The sequence below is a fragment of the Microcaecilia unicolor genome, chromosome 14 (assembly GCF_901765095.1).
Source record: "Microcaecilia unicolor chromosome 14, aMicUni1.1, whole genome shotgun sequence".
Classification (NCBI taxonomy): domain Eukaryota; kingdom Metazoa; phylum Chordata; class Amphibia; order Gymnophiona; family Siphonopidae; genus Microcaecilia; species Microcaecilia unicolor.
In genome coordinates this window covers 32,852,726-32,878,785 of record NC_044044.1, presented here as the reverse complement: position 1 = coordinate 32,878,785, position 26,060 = coordinate 32,852,726, and the positions used below count along the sequence as shown (strand labels likewise).

General features: G+C 44.6%; 1 protein-coding gene across 1 annotated transcript; it reads left to right on the top strand.

Moving 5' to 3' along the window:
• The first annotated feature begins 16,077 nt into the window (after window positions 1–16,077).
• Window positions 16,078–25,514, top strand: LOC115458426 (deleted in malignant brain tumors 1 protein-like). The gene is made up of 6 exons (XM_030188392.1): window positions 16,078–16,155; window positions 18,744–19,064; window positions 21,236–21,565; window positions 22,336–22,653; window positions 23,835–23,960; window positions 25,304–25,514. Exons 1-6 carry the CDS (start codon window positions 16,083–16,085, stop codon window positions 25,345–25,347), a joined length of 1,212 nt encoding a protein of 403 aa, XP_030044252.1. The 5' UTR covers window positions 16,078–16,082; the 3' UTR covers window positions 25,348–25,514.
• The last annotated feature ends 546 nt before the right edge of the window (window positions 25,515–26,060 follow it).

Sequence of the window (26,060 nt, the reverse complement as noted above, 5' to 3'; positions counted from 1 at the left end):
ATACACCCAGAAGGTAATCAAAGGTATTTCTTAGCCTGCATGCAGGGGAACAAGTGCAGATCTGTGTAGGTGGATTTTCCCAAGGTTCCCTGTAGTCTTGATTTTAATATTGGACGAGACCAACAGGTAACATGTACCACAGGGTCTGAACCAACAGGAGCAGTTTGATGATTGCGTATTCATACTATACCACCGTAAACTTTGCTTTCCGTGTTAGTCGCTTAGGATTCAGAAGCTGCAGTTCAGCTTCATTCATGAGGGTCCTGTAGAACCCTAATTTGAACACTGTCTGGAAACAGGTCACCAAAGCTCTCCCAGATATCCACGTTTCGCTGTTTCCCTAGGGATAAGCCATTTCTCTGCCACCACCTCCTCTGGGCCTTTCTGTCACTTGCTGCCGCCGCTGGCCCTCTAAGCCATAGCCCAGGCCACCGCTGCGCCAGACAGTACAGAATGATGTATGTTCTGGAGAAAAGGGTGTTGGGGGGTTATTTAGTTTGAGAGTAATTTTGAAAATAATTTGTTGGCCTGAAATTATTACCAAATGTTGAAAAATGATCCTTTCTTCTAGCTGAAAAAGTGTAGCCAGAGTTTCCCACCTGTTTCTACCTAGAGGCATATTTTAACGTTTCTTCCCCCCCCCCCCCCCCCCCACCAAGGTCAGACATTGATGTGGTTTTCTTTTCACTTAAGAATATTGGGTTACACAAATTAAGTTGTATTGTATTTTAATTTAAATTTAAGATTTAATTTATGCAGAGATGCCAAGTTACCCAGTTCCAGGCTGGAGAATTTTTGGGATAGTCCTGGATGTCTGACCTTCCCATCCTGGTGCATTATGGGACTTGCAGCATTGGTTTCAATGGGTTGGATCAGGAACTACAAATCCCACACTGCTCTGCGCTGTAAGTTCAAAACCAGGACTGCCCAAAACCTCCAGCCTGGAACTGGGTAACTTGGCATAGCTGTGTGTCTGATGCAAATGCGATGGGGAAATTAGAACCACATCTTCCTACATGCAACGGGGTAAACTCAGAACTGGATCAACCCTGTCCTGCGAATTGGGATCCAGTTGACTGCCTTAGTAATATGATATGGATAACACATAATACATTTGAAAATTAATTTAAGTTCAGAACGTCTACTTCTGCGCAGGGGTCTAGCCAGACAGCCAATTTTGGGTGGGCCTGAGCCCAAAATGGATTGTTGCACAATTCAGCCCCTCCTGCCCCTCTGCTCTCCACATTCTGCCTGGTGAAAACTGAGCATGTACAGACGGGCTGGTGTGTGGTGCCAGTTCCCGTTTGGAAGAGCATTGGCTGCCTGAGGAGGAGGAAATCATCAGCTGGTGGGATTTGGGGATACCCACCAGCCACAGCAAGAGTGCCACAATTTAGGCCCACCTGTAGCTACGCCATTGTTTCTGAGGCTCAGAGGGAGACTGGGTGAACCATTCAGGTCTTTGTCTGCCATCACTTACTGTGTAATTGTATTATTGTGCAATTTCATGAGCTTTCTATGAAAAGCCAGGGAAGCTTTAAGATTTTCACTCCGTCACATTGGACCATCAGAGGAGATATAGTGACAGGGCTGGGCTTTGAACTGAGGCACAGAGAGACTGAGTCATTCTCTCAAGTTCTCAAACAATGGGTGATGGAGCTGGGGAGAAGGGACTGAGTTTACATCTCTCATTGGATCCTGCAAGGGGGGGGGGGGGGGGAATGGAGCATTGACTGTGTGCATTGGTCTCACCAGATCACTTCGGGCCATAGAACTAGACTCGGGCATCAATCAAGTATTTGTTCCTTTTCCTAAGTGTATTTTCCTCTCTTTTGCAGTGAAGAGTGGCTATGAGCAGTGGTTAGATAGGAAGAGAGGAGGAATAGGAGAAATGGTACAATTCATCTGGGGTCCCCAGACTCTGCTATGGAGTTGGAGTAGCTTAAAGCAACGGATTGAGAACCAAGGATGGTGGGTTCAGATCTTAACTGAATCATCTGTGACTCTGGGCAAGTCACTTCTCCCTCAGGGCTACATTTCCAACCTTGTGTTAATGCATTTGCATCTGTTACTAAATGAGACCGTCATACTGTGAGCTCTCCATGCACAGGGAATGAGTGAGAATGAGTGAGAGAAGGATTGAAAGTGTGGGAGCCTTCAAATGAGTGTGACACTCGCCTAATGAGTGAGAGAAGAGACTCAGATAGTGTGAGAAAGAGAGAGTCTCTGATGAGTGTGACACACTCAGTGTAACTCAGGAGTTGAAAATTAATGTGGTCTCTCCATCCAGTTTTGAATCCTGCTGACCGTGGGGTTAGTCTTTTCCACAGAGAGGGTTGTGGAAGCCTGGGAAGTGATGAATTCAAAGAGTTTTGCAGAATTCAAAAAGACATGGGATGAACACAGAGATTTCCAATACAGCATGAAACTGTAATAAAAGTATAGAGCATTTTCACACAGTAAAACTTAAAAATAACGTTCACTATTTAAAGAATAAGGAAGAGAAAAGACAAAGCAAAGGGCGGGGTAGACTGCACCAGGCATCAGTTACAACCCTGAAGACAAAGAGGGGGTTTGGGGATGCACAGAGGTGCAAGCAGGGCTGGCTCAAGAGACTGTAACACCCTGAGCTAAGTTTAGTATTAGGTATCTCTCTCCTTCCACCCCCCCATCTGTGATCCAGTATCTCCTCTCTCTCAAGCCCACCACATCGTTCTGGCTCAGGGCGCTCGTGATAAAGAGTGCCAAAATCCCAGTGAGCATCTATCCCTCTAGAAGTCTGAAGGTTGACCGGACTGGGATTTTGATGCCCTGAGACAGTGCCTCAACCTGGTCCATAGTTTGAGGTGACCTGGCCACATTTCTGGGTAGATTGGAAGGGCCAAGCTGATCTTAATTTTTTTTTCAGGTTTAGCTCATACCTTAAATGACAGAAGATGCCACAGGAGAAAATGTGATTGATTAGAGGGAGTCAGGTGACTGTGTGGCCGGCAACAGAGGGAGTGGCAAACCTGGCATGAAATTAAGAAAGGCACTTTACTTCCTCTTTCTTTTCCAAAAGTGAATTGGGTAGGGGATATCTGTAGTTCCAGGGCAACCTAGACCTGCCACTGGGCTTCACCAATGAAGGACAGGTCAAACCAATGCTGGTTTTGAACCACAAGTTCTGTATGAAATGGGGAAGGGGGTTACCCAGGACTGTCACCTCCTGATAAGCTTGTAAAGTTGTATTTTTGAAGGGGGCTGCTCTCGCTGATCAGCACAGCATAAGAACATAAGAATAGCCATACTGGGTCAGACCATTGGCCCATCAAACCCAGTATCTTGTTTCCAACAGTGGCCAGGCCAGGTCGAAACCCAAAGAAGCAAGAGAAAACCTCTGTAGAAACACACAGTGAACACAATCAACAGTGGCGATCTAGGGAATTAAAGAAAAACTAGAGTTTGCCAGAAAGGTTTTTATTGCAAAAGGGACCCAACTAGGCCAAGTTTAAGCTTTGCCTTTGTCAGGGGTCGCCAAGATCTTCCAGGCTGATTTGCTGGAATGTGATGCAGTTCCATGCCACAGCCACGCACTATAAAGATTTTCTTCGTCGAATTTTATTGATTATGTCTGGAAGATCTTGGTCACTCCTGATGACGGCAAAGTCAAAACTTGGCCGAGTTGGGTTCCTTTTGCAATGAAAACCTTTGTGGCGAACTCAAGTTTGTCTTCATTCCCAGGATCACCACTGCTGATTATGCTGCCAGCAATTAACCCCACCTGCCACCTCCTCTGGTGACTAGAGATTGGTGGTGTCATTAGAGCAGAAAGCTTCTATCTGAAGTGACATCTGGTGAGGGGGAGAGACCTCTGAACATGGGACGGTGCATTAAGGGCTTCATTTTGGTAGACTCTCCTCCTCTGATCCTGTACTTGCAGGACACAAGCAGAGTCCCATGAGAGGTGGGAGATCCTGTTAGCCGCCATGAGATGCCCTGTGTTCCTAAGCGCGAGGGACTCACAGGCACCACTGGTGAAACAGAAGCTGTGAAATGCAGGTCAGATCACACTGCTTCTTACAATGTCCCTCACCCTTTCCCACCCCATTCCCATCCCTGACCCGGGGTGTGGAAATCATCTCAGTGGCCCATTGGGATAACATCTTCTTCCCTGTCTGGCTCTCTACAAGTCACGCCTGACAGATAATTACAGTCATGCCTGCACCTGGGAAGTGGCTGCATGCATGCATGAGTATGTGAAGCAAAAGCTTGCTAGCATCCTCTCTGCAGAAAACAATGTTTAACATGATAGATTTCTGCTCTCTAGTTCCAGCAGTCCTATGAATGAGAATTTCTATTTAAACAGTATCGCATTTGCTGACACGTCAGCTCACTTGTCTCTCCTGTATTTCTTTTCACCTTAGCATTAGCTTCTAATATATATCTTATTCTTTCTGTATCATTCACATTTTTTGGAGGGGGGGGGGGGGAGGGAATACGAAGCGTGAAACTTTCTGTAAAGTAAGATGTCTGTCATTTTCTAAAGATTCCTTCTCTAAGCCCTGTGTTCAGCTGTCTAACAGTGTGACTCCTTCATATGTTATATATGTATCAATGTGACGCTTGCACAAGGCTCTGATGGGGGGGGGGGTCTCTCTTCAGCTCTCTGTCCTGCATTTATGCTTTACATCTACCAATGTGATAGCGACCCGAAGTATTGCAATAACAAACAGCACAGCAGCACCCCAGTGTATTCTTGGGTTCGTAAAAGTGGAAGTGGCTGAACATCTGAAGGCTTAAAATAATCTTTGCAGACGCTGCAATATCTCATACAGGAAGTAAAACTCAAACGGAAAGAAGGGGAAACTGTTATTGTCTGAGCTTTGACTGAATAAAGGGGTGCAGCTGCCCTGTTTGTCCACATGGATATGTGGAGGTAAAGGTTCAAACTTCTTCTACTAACCTATAAATGTACTCACTCTGCTGCTCCCCAGTATCTCTCCACACTCGTCCTTCCCTACACCTCTTCCCGTGCACTCCGCTCCATGGATAAATCCTTCTTATCTGTTCCCTTCTCCACTACTGCCAACTCCAGACTTCGCGCCTTCTGTCTCGCTGCACCCTACGCCTGAAATAGACTTCCTGAGCCCCTACGTCTTACCTCATCCTTGACGATCTTTAAATCTAGATTGAAAGCCCACCTCTTTAACATTGCTTTTGACTCGTAAACACTTGTAACCATTCGCCTCCACCTACCCTCCTCTCCTCTTCACATTAATTGATTTATTTGCTTTATTTTTTGTCTACTAGATTGTAAGCTCTTTGAGCAGGGACTGTCTTTCTTCTATGTTTGTGCAGCGCTGCGTATGCTTTGTAGCGCTATAGAAATGCTAAATAGTAGTAGTAGAATGCAGAAGTAGGTGAGAGACTGGTGCATTGATGATCAGATGTGGAGAATCAAACAAGCCCAATAAAAAGACCTCATACCTTAGCTCAATGCATTATTTTTCTTGGTGCTTTAATGATCACTACGGTCTTAGATTGATTAGATAATTTTGTTCCCTGCACTTCATTCACTTGAAACTTATTGATTTTTTCTTTATTTTAATCTATGCACCATCTTGATTGGTTATGGGCCAAGGAGAGGTTGTACAAATTTCTGTAAATCAATCAATCATTTAAATCTGTTTTTTTTTTCTTTACACGCTGACAAGTTCTATTCTCACAGCAACAAAATTGAGTTTTTGGTGCTCAGCTGTTAGCTAGCAGACCTGGGTCTCATGAGAGGAAGAAAGTTTTCACTCGCTGTAGCCTCATTATTTCTAAATACAGTAGCTCACATCTCACTGATGGATAAATTCAAATGAGGCCTGCAGGGATTCCGACTACCCTTGTTTGTTTTCAGACTCTTTAATTACAGAGCCTGCACCTGGGGAGGTTATTAAAAGTTTGTTAGAACTGAATTGTCTGCTTGCAAATTAAAAAAAAAGCTTTCTACTCTGTTCCTGTTGTAATCGCCTTGCGTTATTACTACCAGGGTTAATATTATACATAATGCCCCCAGGCACAGCAGACTGGCCGCTGTAAAAATCAAAGGCCTTGATTCAGGTCACAGCTACAGTTTTGTCTCTGGAAATCAAAAAACTTCATGTGACTTGTCTGTCAAATTAATTAGTATTGAAACCATATATACAGCTTTTCCAATGCACCTCACTCTACCTCCAGCACCCCATGTCATTCCAGTACTGAGATTCCCCACACCTCTGCCAAAATCATCTCAATTCTGCCTGCTGCACCCCCTGCACCTCATTCCTCACCTAGAGCACCCCATGTTATTCCGGTACTGAGATCCACCTCCCCACAACTCTCCCAATGCACCTCAGTCCTGCCTTGCAACAACCCCATATTCTAGTATTGAGATCTGCAACAATTTACAGTGTTGTGTTCATCAGAGACCCGTGTGGACGTCACACTGGTACATGTAATACATGCATGTAACATGAATAACTGAAGAGAGGGGATCAGACTGTAAAAAGAAGGGATGTGGTTCGAATTAAAGGTGCACATCTCGTACTCCAAAAGGAAAATGGTCCAAGAATGAAACTCGAAGAGCAGGCAGTAGATAAAGAATGAGACCGGTGAATTCTTTGGATTAAGATTCAGTCCCCGAATATGAACATCAGGCTGTTCAAAAAGTGTGCCAGGCCCGTGTTCACTTCTCCCGACCTCCCGTCTCCCCCCCAGCATCAGGTGCTTTGAGGAGGAGTGTTAGAAATATAGTATGGCAGAGCAGCTCATCCTGGACACCTGCGACACAACTTAACCAAAGATCGTAACGGACATATCCTAACTCTTCCTTTCCCTCTCTAAGTTGTCCCCAATTGTCTTTTACCACACATGTATCTCACTCTACCATAATATCACCTTGATATTAATCGCAACTTGTATTTGTTCATACCGAAATCGGTTAACGCCGATTACGGTACCATGTAAGCCACATTGAGCCTGCAAAAAGGTGGGAAAATGCGGGATACAAATGCAATAAATAAATAAATCCTGTCACACCTGTCAGATTGTAGGGAAACCCCCCCCCCCCCCCCCCACCGACTCTTTCCTTACTCATTCTCTGACTGACCTGTACAACTATCAAACCTCTTTCTGGCCCTTTGGTACAGGGAGATGTTTCTTTTGTGTCAGAGAAAGGCAGTTAATATTGTTTTAATTTATTAGGATTTATTTACCACCTTTTTGAAGGAATTCATTCAAGACGGTGTCAATAAGAATAAATCAAATATGAGCAATAGGCAATTGCAGCAGTAAAAATATTCCAATAACAATATGGTGTTATTGGTAAAATTTGTAACTCAAGTCAGACTGGAAACCACGAAATCAAGTTTTTGAAAGTGAAATGAAATAGAGATATGGAAATGGTACCTCAAGAGAGAAACATGACGGCAGATAAGGGCCACCAGTCTGCCCACCCTCAGTAACCACTAACTCTACCTTTTCCTACGAGATCCCATTCGACTGTCCCACGCTTTCTTAAATTCTGACACAGTCCTTGTCTCCACTACCTCCAGTAGGAGACGAGGACTGCGTCAGCCCCCTCCACCTAGTACATAAGTACATAAGTAATGCCACACTGGGAAAAGACCAAGGGTCCATCAAGCCCATGACAGCGGCCAATCCAGGCCAAGGGCATCTGGCAAGCTTCCCAAACGTACAAACATTCTATACATGTTATTCCTGGAATTGTGGATTTTTCCCAAGTCCATTTAGTAGCGGTTTATGGACTTGTCCTTTAGGAAACCGTCTAGCCCCTTTTAAACTCTGCCAAGCTAACCGCCTTCACCACATTCTCCGGCAACGAATTCCAGAGTTTAATTATGCATTGGGTGAAGAAACATTTTCTCCGATTTGTTTTAAATTTACTACACTGTAGTTTCATCGCATGCCCCCTAGTCCTAGTATTTTTGGAAAGCGAGTTGTTAAATGGTTTCTGATACATTCTGTCCAGGAGGCCTGAAACAAGTGCTTTATTCCACTATTCCCCCTCATCCATTGAGAAAAATGGCCATTTAACCCCACACTCTGTTTTCTGTCCAGTAACTAATTCCTAATCCACAAAAGGACATTACCTCCCATCTCATAACTTTTTAATTTTCTCAGGAGTCTCTGATGAGGAACTTTGTCAAAAGCTTTCTGAAAAATCTAGATTCACTACATCAACCGGCTCACCTTTATTGACCTGTTTATTCATGCCTTCAAAGAAATGAAGCAAATTGGTGAGGCAAGACTTCCCTTGGCTTAACTCATGCCGACTCCGTCCCATTTAACCATCTACTATTTTGGCCTGCACCAACGTCAGGTTGACCGGTCTGAAATGTCCCGGATCACCCCTGGAACCCTTTCAAAAAAATCGTCGGTACATTGACCACCCTCTAGTCTTCAGGTACTATGGACGATTTTAACGCCTGTATTGGAACCCAGAAAAGCTTCTGAACTTTGCTGCTAAAGGACTTGGGACATGAAAAGGGTTGGATGGGCTTAGATTGAAGTTTAGTTGTTACTTTCATTTTTGCTTGATCAGTTTAGCAAGAACTCTGGAATCTTGCAGAAACATGGTGATGTTTCATCACATAGGCATCAAGCCTTGAATGCAATTCTTGAGAAATCGCATGTCAGATCAGTTCCAGTTTATTCATCTTTCAACTGTTTAACACTAAGAAAACCACAGGGGAGGCTTTAGTGTGAGACTTACAGTTGCCTTCTACAGTCTTTACACGTTTGTACATTTTTCACACTCTGCTAACAAATATATTTCGAAATGCTTTACAACTTGGGTTCTCAATCCACTGCCACATAACGTCTGCAAGGAATCACGTGGGGGCACTGAATGCTACCATTTTTAGCATGTACTAAGTGCTAGAGACAGCTGTATTTTATAAGTTACATTGGCTGCCTTTTCAGGCGAAGGTAGTATTTGAAACTTGTATGATTATAAGTTTATTGTCAAGAGGTAAAGTTCATACTTTTTGGAATCAGATGTTGCTGTGCTATCCTTCAGTTTCCAAAATTAAATCTAAAAAACTCCTATTGACATTGTAAGTGGTCTACTATTGGGCTCATTTTCGAAAGAGAAGGGTGCCTGTCTTTCAACACAAATCGAGAGATGGGCGTCCTTCTCCCAGGGTCGCCCAAATCGGCATAATCGAAAGCCGATTTTGGGCACCCTCAACTGCTTTCCGTCGCAGGGACAACCAAAGTTCCCGGGGGCGTCAGAAGCATAGCGAAGGCGGGACTGGGGCGTGCTTAACACATGGGCATCCTTGGCCGATAATAGAAAAAAGAAGGGTGTCCCTGACGAACACTTGGCCGACTTTACTTGGTCCTTTTTGTTTTTTACGACCAAGCCTCAAAAATGTGCCCTAAATGACCAGATGACCACCGGAGGGAATTGGGGATGACCTCCCCCTACTCCCCCAGTGGTCACTAATCTCCCTCCCACCCTAATAAAATATTTTTCCAGCCTCTATGCCAGCCTCAAATATCATACCCAGCTCCATGACAGCAGTATGCAGGTCCTTGGAGCAGTTTTAGTGGATACTGCAGTGCACTTCAGGCAGGCGGACCCAGGCCCACCCTCCACCCCCCCACCTGTTAAACTTGTGGTGGTAAATGTGAGTCCTCCAAAGCCCACCAGAAACCCACTGTACCCACATCTAGGTGCCCCCCTTCATCCCTAAGGGCTATGGTAGTGGTGTACAGTTGTGGGGAGTGAGATTTTTTTTGGGGGGGGGGCTTGTGGGGCTCAGCACACTAGGTAAGGGAGCTGTGTACCTGGGAGCTATGCAACTGGGAGCTTTTTCTGAAGTCCACTGCAATGCCCCCTAGGGTGCCTGGTTGGTGTCCTGGCATGTCAGGAGGACCAGTGCACTACGAATCCTGGCTGCTCCCAAGACCAAAGGGCTTGGATTTGGTCATTTGTGAGATGGGCGTCCTCGGTTTCCATTTTCGCCAAAAATTGGGGACGACCATCTCTAAGGTCGACCTAAATGTATTATCGAAATAAAAGATGGCCGCCCATCTTGTTTCGATAATATGGGTTTCCCCGCCCCTTCGCGGGGACGTCATGCGAGGACGTCCTCAGGAAAACTTGGGTGCCCCGTTCGATTATGCCCCTTTTTGCAATATATAAATTTAATTATCTCTGTGTATTTCCTGGAATTGCCCAAGTTCTTTGTTATGTAATCCACTTACAACCTGAATAAGGAGATTGCAGACTATAAGAATCATTATAATGTAACGTAGTGTAATATAATTTACACTTTTTTAGAATCCTGAAAAAAAATCCAGGCACCTGGCAATTCCAGCCTCCTGAATCCTGAGCACATCTGACAGCCCCCCCCACCAAAAAAAAAAACAACTTTGGGCCCTAGGCATATGCCTAGCTTGCCTATGCCTTAACCCAGCTCTGCCTTTGAAAGCTAATCAAAAAATCTATTGTTAGTCCAATAAAAAATATATCTTTTTATTTCATTTCATTTATTAGTTCTTATACCCTACATTATCCAAACAAGGATTGGGTCAACGTGGTTTACAGTGTAACAAGGTTTAAAAAAAAACCCCATTACATAGAACTATGAATAACAATGTAACTAGGGTGGATATATGGCATAGTAGAAGTTGGTTCTGTGGGTGCTTGAGCACCCCCAATATTGAGAGAAATCCTTGTATATACCCAGGGAGGGGTTATTGCCATTGAGCTTAGCACCCCCCAATAATTCTGAAAAGTTGGCGCCTATGGTATAGCTAAGGTAGTGTACATGAAGTAGTGGGTTTTGGTGTGATTGGTTAGGTCAGTAAAATTGGTGGAATTTGACATGTTCTTAATTCTGTAGCATTTACCTTTCATCATTTTATTGCGTTACTGCTAATCTATTTAAATATCTGTCAGCAGGTATTTTGTAATTGGTTCAGTAGTGGCATTATGTGAGGTCGTGTGTTGCGAACAGTAGTCCAGTGTTTAACGGGCTAGCTGTTGTCTGTATAGGACTTGTTGAAGAGGGTCTTGTGAAATTGTAGATAGTTTGTAATTTTTCTTACAGCTAGCGGTAGTGAGTTCCACAATTTTGATGCCAGGTAGGTGAAACATGAGGCATGGATGGACTTGAGTCTTAATCCCTTGCAACTGGGTAAGTGCAAAAGTAGGTAACTTCTGGCACTTGACTGGACAGTCTATGCCATTAAGGATTTGGTAGACGATGGTCAAGATTTTGAGTTGAATTCTTGCTCTCACTGGAAGCCAGTGTAGAGTGTGCAGTAGGGGAGCTGCCCTGTGATGTTGTGAGACCCTGAAAATCATACATGCGGCAGTATTCTGCGCTGATTTGCAGTTTCGTTACAGTTGGCACAGACACTGTTGCAGTAGTCAAGCATCAGGGATTGAACCAGTAGACGAAATGATGTGGTAAAGAAATAGGCCCTTATTCTTATATGTGCCAGAGCCGGTGGTGGGAGGTGGGGATAGTGCTGGGCAGACTTATACTGTCTGTGCCAGAGCTGGTGGTGGGAGGCAGGGCTGGTGGTTGGGAGGTGGGGATAGTGCTGGGCAGACTTGTACAGTCTGTGCCCTGAAAAAGGCAGGTACAAATCAAGGTAAGGTATACACATATGAGTTTATCTTGTTGGGCAGACTGGATGGACCATGCAGGTCTTTTTCTGCCGTCATCTACTATGTTACTATGTTAATTTTATAGTTTGTGGAAGGTCTTTTTGATTATTCCTGCTATTTGCGGTTTGATTGTCATGTGTTGGTCTATTATTATTCTGAGAATCTTTAGACTCTTTTCCAACTGGTATTTATGGTTATTGAGTACAAGGTCAATTTAAATATTAGGGCTTCTTTTCTTTGTTTCGTGTCAAAACAGGTGTAAGGGTTTGGAGACTTTTGACAGGTGTTGTAAAAGTTGCTCACTGCCAGCAGTGGCCGAGCTATTGAATAATTATGCTTATCTCACAAATTTTGTGTTGAACTGAGATAGGTCGGTATCTTTCGCTTTCAAGAGGCACTGCCCTTTTCCAAGAAGAACTAGGCTGCCTTTTTATAAGAAAGTGAAAAATGGGAAGTGCTGTTTCTGGGAAACCTGCTGAAAGCTTCCTCAGTGTCATGTCTTCATAGAAATAACGCCCAGTGGAACTCGTGGGGGGGGTCAATAGGAGCAAAAGAAGTCAATAAAAGCTTGGGATAAGCAAAGACGATGCCTAACGTAGACATGAACAGAAAAATTAGAGCTCATTGCAACGAAGAATGACATCGTGCGGAGACTGGATGGCTCTTACTGCCTTTATCTGTGGTTAGATTTTGTTTTTTGTACCCAGCGCTTTCCCACTCATGGCAGGCTCAATGCGGCTTACATGGGGCAATGGAGGGTTAAGTGACTTGCCCAGAGTCACAAGGAGCTGCCTGTGCCTGAAGTGGGAATTGAACTCAGTTCCCCAGGACACTTGAGAAAGGATTGGAATGTAGGGTGTAGTCTCGAGTAGGGCTCTGCCCACGGAACATGGACTAGACTCTCCGGATGCTCAGAGTCCGCTTCCCACAATCAGATAGGCACCCGCCTAGGCTGTGGCCACCCACAGGCCACTGTATCACCCAGTCTTTTGTACCTTCCTCCACCTCAATCAGCTTGTGTGGGCTAGAGGTGAAATCCAATTATTTATAAGGAACACTAGCAATCCTTGCCCTATTTCTTCAATCACAGCTCAGTTCTAGGTCAAACAGTTTGAAACTGGAGCTACTGAACTGAACAGTGGGCAGTCAAACAAAACAGTTCTAATGCCTTCAGCTCCTAACAAAGTCCTTTTATGAGCACAAAGGTTTTAATAATTCAGCTTCAACCCTTTCCTTCACTCCTTCTTCTGGGAATCAGCACTACACCTGGTAACCTCCCACTTGGGTTTGGGCTAGGCTTTCCTATCTTGTTCCCTTCTCCTTCCCCAGAAATTTCCTCCCCTCCCACAGCCATCCTGCTAACATGGCTGCCCAGAACCCTTTTACTTGTTCCCTTTTCACCTTGGCTAGAGCTGACACCTCCAAAAGTTCTGGGTCTAACACTGTTTCTTGAGGAAACCCCTGTTCTCCTCCCAGTCCATGGCTTCCTCCTCCTGCCTTTCTTCCAGCTGCCTGATACTCCTGATTAGACCTCCAGGGCCAATTCCCTTCCCTTCTCTGAGAAGCCTGTGGCTTGCAGTATTGAACACGCCTCCCAGCTGGGGGTCACATGCCCTGCCCAGGGCCTCCTGGGAACTGTAGTCCTCCAGCTTCTCAAAGGAAAGAGAAAAGGACTGCCTTCTCCAAAAGGGGAGGGTAATCTACGCCGAGCCCTCTGGGAATTGTAGTCTCCTGGGGATCTGGGATGTTTCCTCTCCCTGGTCTTTTCCCTTACAGACTCTCGGGCCCCCTCTCCGTGGCTCCTATCAAGGGGGAGCTGTTGTCTGCACTTAAATATGATTGTGCAGTCAGGGTCATCACAAGAAGGGACATGGGGGGGTGGGGGGAAGAAGGGACATGGGGGGTGGGGGGAAGCAGGGCAACTGCCTGGGGTCCCAAGCTTTAGTGGAGGGGGTGAGAGAAAGGAAAAGGACATACTGCCCCTTTTCATTCAGCCTGAGAGTTTGTGCAAAGTCCATGCAAGTCTAAAAGGGAAGGGAGGGCACACTGAAATCACCTAAGCCCTGAACACTCTTTCTCCAGTGATTTTCCTGCTTGCAGTCAATGGGAGAAGTGGAGAATCTTGGAGTGGGGGGGGGGGGGGGCTGTGCCTGTAGGAAGAAGTGGATAGGCAGACTGGTCTTTATCTGCCTTCACTTTTCTATCTACTCTCCCTTCCTCTCCCATAGAGATCCTCCGTTTCCCCAGGCACAAAAACAGACAGAGAATGTACCTGCATGTAATTTATTTATTTATTTATTTATTACACTTGTACCCCGCGCTTTCCCACATACAGCAGGTTCAATGCGGCTTACATAGCGAAGAAAAAAAAAGCATTACAGAGTCCTGTGATTACAAACTACAATAGCATAATAATAATAATAAGGTTTGAAGAATATTATGGGTTGGATATGGGAAGGTAAACAAGGATAGATTGGTAAAAGGAGAGGAGAGGGGGAGGGGGATGGAATAGGAAGATGGAGAAGAAACGATAAGAGGATGAGTAGGGGTATTAGGAGACAAGGTTAAAGGTATAATCAGTGTCAGAGGCAAACTGCTTTGGTAGTACAGTATTACAGAAAGGCGGTATAACAAATCCATGAACCCCCCCATGATCCTTGACATGTCCCAAACTTTCTTGAATCTTCATCTCCACCACCTCCATGAATTCACCAGCCTTTCTGTCAAGAAGTATTTCCGTACATTACTCCTGGGTCTGTCCCCTCTCGCCTACATCCAGAGCTTCCTTTTGAGAGAGTCAATGTCTCCTGTACACCTACGAACGGAGGTATTAAAGGTCTCTATCATATCTCCTCTCTGCAGTGATGAATTTAATTCAGCGTGCACGTGCTGATGCATGGGGAGAGGGGAGGCAAATTCAAAAGCAAGGAGCAGGCTGAAAAAGGTTCTATCCCTCGTCCAGGTCTCCCTTACGCCCACCTCAGTTCTAAGGTGTCTTTAACAACCCTTCCAAGAGGATAGGGTGTTCCATTTCTCCATCCTCCACATTAAAGTTTGAGAAATGGAAGTCAGACCCTCACAGGTCAGTATTCAGATAAGAAATCCATTAAAATTATAAATATTTACAGTGGTAGAAGAAGCGGCATTTCGAAAATACACATTGCTGTTTTCACTTTCAACCACATCAGAGGCTCAAAAAGGTATTTCACTTCAGGAACAGACAGTAAGTTCCTTAAAGTTCCCTATCTCTGGTCTCAGTCTTTTCTCTCCTTCTGCCCCATCTCAGATTGTCACACCAAAATACGTTCTTTAAATTGTCCAGAAGCTGCGTGAAGGCCAGACCTTGCTTTGGGCTTTTTTTTTCCCCCTTTAGGAATATTGTAACTGGACTAACCCAGGTTGGTGCTGAATGAATTTGTCAGTTGCTGGCTGCATTACCATGGTAAGGCTGGGGTTTACTTTTAGGGTCAAAGGGTGAGAATGGGAAGGGGGGTATTTGATGTGTTTGCAACGGAGCTTAGGAAGCAAGTTCAGGTTATTTTATTTGATCACTGCTTAGGGAAAACCATCAAAGCGGGGCACAATATTTAATATAAAAGTTAGGACTATTGTCCGAAAAGAACTCTAGCTTAGCGGGCTTCAAAACAGGTCTAGCCGACTTCCTAAAGGAAGAGTCCACAGACCATTATTAAACTGACTTGGGAAAAATCCACTGCTTATTTCTGGGATAAGCGGCATAAAATGTTTTGTACTTTTTTGGGATCTTGCCAGGTATTTGTCACCTGGATTGGCCACTGTTGGAAACAGGATGCCTGGGCTTGATGGACCTTTGGTCTTTCCCAGTGTAGCCATACTTATGTACTTATAAAAGTGAAAGTACTGCTGAGATCTTGTGGAGACAGAGAGCATGGACTCTGGTTCCCAGGATGTTTTCCTTCCTGCTGCGGGTCCCCTGCCCTCACCCTGGCTTTTGAAAACCTAGCTAATGAAGCCTGTGGTGTGTAAGATCGAGCTGATGTGCAGGTCAGAGTGGAAGAAGGTGCCTGTGTCTGACTAGAGTCAAATGGGGGTGGGGGGGGGGAGGGAGGACATGAAGCTTGCTATTTGGCTACCCAATGAGGTTTTTCTTCTGTAGCAGAAATGAAGATTTTTCCTCCCTGTGCCCCATCTTCACATTCCTTCAAAAAGAAGGGAAAGGGATATATGAGGCCAATTAGGATCCCAGTTAAATGTCTGCTGAAAATTCCTCCACCTGCCACCCCACTGTACAGGCTCATGTGGCTCTCTCGGACCCAGCATATCATGTGACTGTGGTCCAGGCTTATGATAGCAGACCAGATGGGATGTGCAGGAGGAAACTCACGATGACACATCTCTAGAAGAGGAGTGATATTCACTCTCTAACACCAGCCAGTCTGCGAAGAACATGGCATGGAAAAGTCTGTACCCGGTTCTCCTCCTCCTCCTCCTCCCTCACGCTGGGGCTTCAGGATCAGAAAGTGAGTTATATTACAAGCTGTTAAGGAAAGGAACGTATTTATGTTTCCTGAGAAGTATTTTGAGGGTAGGACAGGATGTGGCAGTCTGTGTGCTTCTGGGTGGGAAGGGGTTTCAGAGTTTGTACTGGGAAGAGGTGTCATGGGGGAGGGGTATCATAGGGATGTTATATTCTCTGTTCATTTGGGGGGTTTTCTGGGGGTTTTTTTCCTATTCATTAGAATGAAAAATGTTTTCTGCATGTTATATTTTTTTTAACATGTTAAGTCAAATTGGGTGGGTGGGCGGAGGGGAAAGGGTATTAGTTTGAATTTCTGTTTGGGAGGGAATCAGGGTGTAGGTGGTTCAGGGTGGGCAGGGAAGGCATGCCAGAATGTGCAACTGATGAGAGAAACCCTGATGATTTTTAAGTACACCTTTTATTCACCAAATGATTAACCCCCCTCCACCCCCACCACACACAGATGAGGACAAAAGAGAATAAAGACTTACTGTAGGACTAAGGATCAGAGAGTTGTGATGGGAAGGTCATTTCCGAAGTCCACTGATGGAAAGTGAACTTTTTTAGACAGGATCGTACTGAGCCACAACTCTGCCCTGCGTGACTCACCCACGTGTGCCACTGAGAACCACAGGAGATGGTGGGCTAGGAGCAATTTAGTAAAACTAGCTGTAATTCTCAATTTCCAAAACACATGAATACCTTGCGTTTGCAACTCAAAACGCAAGGCATCGATCAAATACCACACCCCAAATGTTTAAAGAGGACTCTGTCGGAAACCTAATTCCATCGATGCGCAATTCCTTGTCCTGAGTCATATTACAGAGATTACTCAGTTCAATTTTAATTGAGTCTTGAACCACTCAGATTTAAAGCCGCTGAAAATATACCTTTCGGTAGTCACTAACACCTCTGGATCCAAGTACACCACTAACTGAATATCATCTGCACCACTTTACCGAATACGCCTAGCAAGTTGTGCATGTAAATTCTAATTAATACCAATTAGTGTCAGTAATTGCTTGTTAAGTGGCCATTATCAGCGCTGATCGACTTAAGTAATTAAATTGTGTGCGCAAATCCAGAATATGAGCAGATTAGCAGGCGCAATTCCGGACGCGCTATATAGAATCCAGAGGATTATGTGTCCACAGGATGGTAGTAAACACCTGTGGGACTGTGAGAGCGGTGGGAGGTGGAGCACCCTTGAGGCAAACAGATCGATCGATAGATCATTTCTATCAGTTGATATATCTTAGAAATAGATCTGATTGCCAAAACCCAAGAACCCCCCCCCCCCCCCCCCCCCCCAGCATCTGCTTTGGATGATATTTTCTCTCAGTAGAAAACACGGAGCATACATTTCATACAAACGGCAGGCCCTTCCGCTCTGGGACTTCCAAACTCTTATACATTTGTAACGTTTGGAGTCAATAAATGGGAATGTGTTGTGTTTGTTGTCTGGGACAGTGTCTGGACTTTCTGCAGATCATTTCAGGGGTCTAATTTTACAGGTGATGCAGCCGCTACCATTTCTGCCCCTGCAGAGAATGACCTAGACCAAATCTTTATTTCTTACACTGCCCTTCTTGACAGCTTCCTGGAAGGGTAATGACTAGATGTTTGGATAGCAACGGAAATGATCTTATAACAACCTTTAAATAAACTTGCTTACTGTACTTTTCTGTACATCTGCTTCCTAAACTTCAAAAGACATTGGTAGGTGAAATCCTTGAGATTACAAAGTCAAAAAACAAAGTAATAGCCAAGACGCCTCCCTTCCACACATCTCTACCATGGGAGGCACCTACATGTGGGTACAGTGGGTTTCATGTGGGTTTTGGAGGGCTCACATTTACCACCACAAGTGTAACAGGTAAGGTGGGGATGGGGGGGCCTGGGTCTGCCTGCCTGAAGTGCACTGCACCCACTAAAAACTGCTCCAGGGACCTGCATAGAGCTGGCTATGATATATGAGGCTGGCATAGAGGCTGGGAAAATGTTTTTTAATTTTTTTTTTTGGGGGGGGGGGGGTGGCAGGGGGTTGGTGACCACTGGGGGAATAAGGGGAGGTCATCCCCAATTCCCTCTGGTGGTCATCTGGTCAGTTCGGGCACCTTTTCGAGGCTTGGTTGTGAAAAAAATGGGACCAAGTAAAGTCGGCCAAATGCTCGTCAGGGACGCCCTTTTTTCTATTATCGGCTGAGGACACCCATCTCTTAACCACGCCCCTGTCCCGCCTTCACTACGCTGCCAACACGCCCCCATGAACTTTCGTCATCCCTGCGATGGAAATCAGTTGAGGACGCCCAAAATCGGCTTTCGATTATGCCGATTTGGGTGACCCTGAGAGAAAGACGTCCATCTCCCGATTTGTGTTGGAAGATGGGCGTCCTTCTCTTTTGATTATGCCCCTGATAGTATCTCAGCATTAGGATGTCTTTCAGATGGGATTACTACCCAGTAGCTTCCAGTAACTACCCTGTGGAGAGTAGCGTGTCAAGGACCAGAGAGGATATAACTTCTTCCTTTGTCTCTCTTTCCCTGAACCTTTCCTTGCCCCCTCTCTCCTTCCTCTCTCCCTTCCAGGTATTTCTCAGGTCGAGCTTGTTGGTGGACATTCCAGTTGCGAGGGGCGACTGGAGGTGACCTACCTGGGCACCCGGGGCTCTGTGTGCCCAGATAATTGGAACATTTGGCATGCTGCTGTCGTCTGCGCTCAGCTGGGGTGTGGTCCTGCCAGGGAGGCCTTAACTGAAACCCGTTTTGGGGCGGGGCAGGGGGAGCACTGCTTGTCGAATATTGACTGCTTTGGTACTGAGAAAGAGCTGTCAGACTGTCGCCTGTCGATCTTCTCCTGGGTATCTACAGACCACAAGTGGGATGCAGGGGTCGTCTGCTCACCTGATGGTATAACAACCTCTTACCACCTTACTAACTAACCAAGCAATTCACTGACTTCTTTGCTGCTTACTTAGTTTCAAGTTGGTTGATCAGTTAGCTAGTGAGTGAGCTCAGTTCATAACTGACCAGCTTGTTAACCATGAGTCAATAAGATTAATCAACCATTAAGCAATAGTCCACATTATTTATTGACAAACCAAGTTCTCTTGACTAACCAATGGTCTAAACCACTTACACTTAAATCCTAATAAATAAATACATTAATTTACCGCCTTTTTGAAGGAATTCACTCAAGGCGGTGTACAGTAGGAATAGATCAAACGTGAGCAATAGGCAATTACAGCAGTAAAAATATTCAAGTAACAATACAAAGTATAGCATGGTATACTACTTGCAATGACAACACAATATGTAATAGAACATTACAATTGGTAGTGAAGGGTTAGGCAAAGTTGTAACATACAGATGAGTAAGAAAGTAGGAAGAATTAGAAAGTAAGGTGACTGATTTGAAGAAAGTTGCACATAAGGTCAGAGAGATGGTTAAATATCATCTCAGCTAAACAGTGAGTAACCAAAATACCAGTGAATGTGCAGGACTAACCACAGCTGACCGTGAGCTCCCTGGTTAATAAAATATAATAAGCCACTGACATAGCTAGTAAACCAGATAACTATTAGCTACCTCCCCAACCAGCTTCTTCAGTTATTAATCAATACAGTAGCTAACCAACCAGCCAGCTACCAGCCAGTCTACTAGCAAGAAATTACTCACCAGTCAATCAGTAATGTACTCAATCAAATTATTGATCCAAATCAAACTGTTTACTAAGCAGGTGACTGACCAACAGGTTGCTTGACAAACCAGACAGCTTCTAACATACTCATGAGCCATTAACCTAATAAGTAACCAGCCACCTCTCCTTTTTGAGAAACAAAATAACTTTATTGGTGGAAAGCATATATGAATGATATATACAGCCAGTTATGTAGCAATACTACTACTACTACTACTTATCATGTTTATAGCTCTACTAGATATATGCAGCCCTGTCCACTGAACATGTAAGAGACGGTCCCTGCTAGACAGAGCTTACAATCTAATCAGGACAGACAAACAGGACAAATAAGGGATAAGGACAAAGAGTAGCAAGATTCCAAAATCCCAAAGAGTAGCAAGATTCTGTACAGAATCCCAAAGAGTAGCAAGATTCCGGAAACCCAAAGAGTAGCAAGATTCTGTACAGAATTCCAAAGAGTAGTAAGATTCCGGAATCCCAAAGAGTAGTAAGATTCTGTACAGAATTCCAAAGAGTAGTAAGATTCCGGAATTCCAAAGAGTAGTAAGATTCTGTACAAAATCCCAAAGAGTAGCAAGATTCTGTACAGAATTCCAAAGAGTAGTAAGATTCCGGAATCCCAAAGAGTAGCAAGATTCTGTACAGAATTCCAAAGAGTAGTAAGATTCCGGAATCCCAAAGAGTAGCAAGATTCTGTGCAGAATTCCAAAGATTAGCAAGATTCCAGAATCTCAAAGACTACTACTACTTGTCATTTCTATAGCTCTACTAGACGTATGCAGCCCTGTCCGCTGAACATGTAAGAGACGGTCCCTGCTCGACAGAGCTTACAAGCTAATCATTTTTCAAAGTGAGCGTAGAAGCACTGTGAGTCACCCACTGATGCGTAATGTAGTACCAGAAAAATAAATTCCAGTTAGTAAACCAGCTACAGTATTTTTTTACGTGTCAGATTAGGCTTTTAGACTTATCGTAGCAGGTAGCATCCACCTGGCCTTTATATTCAGATAATGAAGTATAATGTTAGAGGCTGTTTTCAGTTTGTACCCATGAAAGGATGTACACCATCTCATTTTGAGAGTGCAGTAAGGACGCTTTTCCCGTAAGTAGATTTTCCAGCTAACTCCACCCATAGCATTTTGGAAATCCAAAACCAGGTGTATTATTGGAATCACCAATCCCTGTTCCAACCCTGGGGAAGAGCACCACTCAATATAGGTTAAATTATCTTGAAATGAGCCTCCTCCCTCCCCACTCCTTCCAGATATGTATATGGTTGATGCTTAACCTTTATCTTTCCCACTGAGTGATGAAGCATTGGTGCCATCTCCTGGCGGTTTAACAGATTGCAGCCCTTCTTTATTTCTCTTTCTCTCAGCTATTTCCAATGCAACGTTGATCAATGGACCAAACAAGTGTAAGGGGCACCTCAAGGTTACTGTTGGCAGCAAGAGTGGGGCTGTGTGTTCCAAGGCCTGGGGAAGCCAGGATAATGCTGTTGTCTGTAAGGAGCTGAAGTGTGGGGCTGCCATGGAGATGCCGAGAGACGGTCCCACCGTGCCTAGCCCCTCAGGGAACAAACTTCTGACCTCTGCCTTCTGCTCTGGCTCTGAGTCCCAGCTGTCCAAGTGTGGGGCACAAATGGAGTCCGGTACGGCTGCCTGTGCTGAATTCGGGGAGGCTGAAGTGAGCTGTGCTCCTAACTCAGGTAATAGGGAATCTCTACAGGGAGAGAGAGAGAGAGAGAGAGAGAGAAGGAATCTGAGCGTTTGCTGCACTCATGACACTGATTGAACGAAAATCAATAGTTGGTATTTCAACAGCACTTACTCCCCAAAATCACAACAGACGGAAATGTCCCTCCTGAAACTCCCACAGAGTATGAACCAGTAAAGCACAGCACAATGCTTCCAAGCAGGGGATAGACACAACTATGGCATTGTCACTCAGATGTGTAAATTAGGGTCTTATAAATCTGACTGTGATCTCATTTCTGTAGCTCCTATTTCCATAACTTTGGATGAAGAGGTATGTTTCCCATTCTAGGAAACTGCTGTAGCTTTCATTTGATATTATTGCCAGGAGGAGGCTTAGCAGCCAGCTCCATGACACTGGGACAGGACAAGACAAGCTGACCCTTGATGTCAGTGTTCTCTGGTTCAGAACTGCACTGGGGAGGGGATTAAGGAGGAGTTGGGTGGCGGGGATGAGCCAGAGGACGTCTACTTGGGACTGCCTTCATCTGTCCTTGTTGACAAGGATTTACCTGATAACGTTTGCAAAATATGCCTTCTGGAGTTTTCAAATGTAGGGAATATATACATTTTAATGAATAAAATGAATCCCGACAGGTGCCAAAAAAAAATACAAATGGACTGAAAACCTGCATCTTGGAGCCACTTTGAGCTACATCAGCTCTGGCTGGTCCCCTTTCATTTCATCCCATCTGACTGTGGGTTTTTTTTGTCCTGTTTCCAGGTAGCCTCGGGCTACGTCTTATGGACGGCGTCAGCAGCTGTGATGGAAGAGTGGAGGTACAGTATGATGGTACTTGGGGTTCTGTCTCGAGGTTCCATTGGGACATGGCGGAAGCCCAGGTGGTTTGCAGGCAGCTGAGATGCGGAGAGGCCAGGAGAGTGATGTTGGACAGCCACTTCGGTCCTGGCCCTGATGTGATGTGGCTGAAAGCGACCTACTGCAGTGGCTCAGAAACTCAACTGTCTGACTGTGGGCTGCTCATCTCAAGCAGGATGCCGCCTTCTGACCCAAGAGATACTGTTGGGATTATTTGTGAAGGTAATTTGTGTCAAATAGCTAAAGTTATAAAACATGAGAGAACCATGGAAATCCCAGAAAGATGGGACTAGATCTCAGGAGCAAATCTAGAGTCAGAGAAAGCGGGGCTTGAAGAAATTTACAGTTAGAAAAAGATGGGTTTGAAAGGGACCTAGGAGGTTGTGCATGGCCAGAAAAAAGTTTGGTTTGCGCTCATTCAAAGGGAATTTTTCTCAGGTTCTGGCATGCATACAATGCACACCTAAAAAATGAAAATGTGAAGCAAACACCCAAAACATGCCTGAATATTGTTTTTGAAAAAAATATTTCTTGAGTGCATACCAACATTTTAACATAAACAATTCCAAATATGTATCTAGGGGGCATGCAATTAAACTACAGTGTAGTAAATTTAAAACGAATCGGAGAAAATTTTTCTTCACCCAACGTGTAATTAAACTCTGGAATTCATTGCCGGAAAATGTGGTGAAGGCGGTTAGCTTAGCAGAGTTTAAAAAGGGGTTGGACGGTTTCCTAAAGGACAAGTCCATAAACCACTACTAAACGGACTTGGAAAAATCCAAAATCCCAGGAATAACATGTATAGAATGTTTGTATGTTTGGGAAGCTTGCCAGGTGCCCTTGGCCTGGATTGGCCGCTGTCGTGGACAAGATGCTGGGCTCGATGGACCCTTGGTATTTTCCCAGTATGGCATTACTTATGTACTAAAACAAAGGAGATTAACATACAATGTAATGTAATGCACTAGTCCTCAAATCTGGAAGAAAGGGAGAGACAAAAAAGAGCAGAATAGGAAAATGAAAATTGTGATTATCATTCATAACCCCGCACATCTTTATCTGCCTCCAGCAGCAGAAACCGGAAAGGGATATCCATCTGAATTCCCTTATAATTTGGCCACTCTTGTTTCTTAGATTTGCTGAACCATTTGCAGCTGCGTCTTTCCCCCTCATAGCACAGAAAGCCATGTTCTTGTGATATGAAGAGTGGGCAGAGGAGGAGGAAAGAGCCCTAGTGCGGGGTATAACAGAGAGACTGGGGAAGAAATGGAGCTAGAGACACAGAGATTCCCCCAGACTGAAGTCAGGCAAAAAGAAGTCAATTTGTAATTAGAAATAGAATCGGAAGGTGCATAAAATGTTAACACTCTGCTAACCTTTTCTTCTTCGCCCCATGACAGGTCCATTATCCACGTGGGGCAAGGCATTCCTGGTGGTTCGTGGAACCTTTTACTTTATAGTGTATGCGATGATTCACCTCGTCTACTTCATAGTAGGGAAACGTAGCTCCAGACTTCGGGAAGAGAGTAAGCATTTCCTTTATTGGTGAAGAGCAGGGAATAATTCATGGGATAAAAGAAAGGAGCTGTTTTGGTTTGCATTTGGATTGATTTGGAATGAGCTGGGTTTGTAACATGGATGGAAAATGCTGCAGGGTGGGGTTTACATTTTGGGTTTTCAGCCTGACCCCAATAGTTTTCTTCCACCCATCTGCTGCGTCAGTCGATAACTTCACCCTCCTGTCCCCTCTCCAATCTATCAGCTACCGAATGTGTCCCATTCCCTCTTCGCCTCATGCAACAGGGCAGCACCCACAGACCCTAAACTAGACTATAGATTCTGAAGCCCCTGTTGCCCTCATGGAGACCAAAAATTACTCTTTCATTCTCCATTTCTCAACTGATTTTGAGAATGTCCTATTATTACACAATAAAAGAGTAACTTTTGCCGGTATGTGTAGAGAGACGTTACATTATGTACCAGTCTCTTTCCATCCCAGGGATGTGCCCTCTCTACCCCATCATTTCCCCTACTAGGGCAAATCTCTGACACATTCGTTAACAGTTTATCAGCTGTCTCATTAATGATGTGATCTGCTGGACAGAGGGCAGACGGTAGCTCTGTTATGTCATTTGCATACAGTAGCTAATAAATGAAAATATAACAAAACAAAGGAAAGAAAATAAGATGATACCTTATTACGATCTTCGGATCAGAAGTGAGCAAATGTTTTGACAGGACTTAACAAAGATCTAGGTTTCCTCTCACATTATAAACCATGAAATGATATTGCTTTGTCACCCTCTGATCACCCATCTGTCTCTCCTGGTTTCTCATGCACCTTCCCCCCCCCCCCCCCCCCCCCCCCCCGTGAGACTGTCACTAGAATGCTTTTATATTTCACTTATATTTTCTGATATTTGCTATCATTTGTTCATTTCTGATCTGAAGAAGAAGGTTTGACCTTCAAAAACTAATCAAAAATGTATTGTTAGTCCAATGAAAGGTACCATCTTATTCTGTTTCATTTTATTTCTATTTACTACCTTTAAAAGTGGACTTACATGGATACCACGCCACTTTATCCAAGATGGAGCATTTGCACAGAGAAGCAATAAGGACACTGTAAAGACTGACTTGTCTTCAGAAGGCAGTTCAACCCTGCATTACATTCTGCCTAAGTTGCAATTCAGCCATGCCGTGAAGCTTTTTGCCATTCGTGTAGTGGCTTCAGATTTTCACCGGGGCTGTTTGAGTGACCAGGATTCTGTATTTGTTGTTGTTTTGCAGGCTCGAATGTTTCAGAGCTCATTACATCAGAGAGACTCCAGTAAATACTTTCCCTCAATGTGTCTCAATTCTTTTCCAGGACTGAAATCAGTTGAGGCCCTGGAAGAAGAGGTAGTGGTTTAGCAGGAGGAAGAGGAAGTGTTGAATATCAGCCCCTCCGGTACAGAAAAGAACAAGGCAACAACAATGTGACTCATTTAGAACCGCACACTTCAACTTTTTGTTTTCATTGCAGTGCGTTTTTTTCTAGCAAGAAAGGTGCCGGTACTCAAATGCCGGGCCCTGATCACCGAGGGACCCACCCCACAACAGCCAGGACCCTGCAACCAGTCACAGAATCTACGACAAGGCAGAATTGGTGTGTAGGGCCTGAGCTCTTTCATTAAAATGTGAGGACCATGGGTCAATTTTAGCAGACAACGGAAAAGGTGCCCGTACTCAGTACCCCCAAGTACCCCCTTAATAAGAGCCCTGTTTAATTTTATGTTAGTTTAAAAACGATAATACTGAATCAGTAGCCACGCATAATTGGCAGCTTCAAAAGGGAAGAAAAAAGCAATTCCTACTGTCACTTGGCTTCTGTTGCCCAGTAAAATTGACACAGGCCGGTGCTGCTGTGCTGGTTGTCATCTGAATTATTGCCCTGATGTTCCCCTTCATGTGGGCATCACATTGAATACAGCACGGACAGCTGAAGAACAGTCCGTCATCCGAGCCCTGTGAAGATGTTCTACTGATACACAGGAAGCTTGAATACAGCACAGACAGCTTCAGTGTCAGATGGAAACAGATTTTGTTTTACAATGGAGTGAAGCTGCAAATAAGTCCGGCTACAT

Coding starts and splice junctions, on each gene's coding strand:
- LOC115458426 (XM_030188392.1), top strand. CDS start 16,083: ATGGCATGGAAAAGTCTGTACCCGGTTCTCCTCCTCCTCCTCCTCCCT. Junction 16,156..18,743: donor TGGGGCTTCAGGATCAGAAA/GTGAGTTATATT, acceptor TCTCCCTTCCAG/GTATTTCTCAGGTCGAGCTT. Junction 22,654..23,834: donor TGTTGGGATTATTTGTGAAG/GTAATTTGTGTC, acceptor GCCCCATGACAG/GTCCATTATCCACGTGGGGC.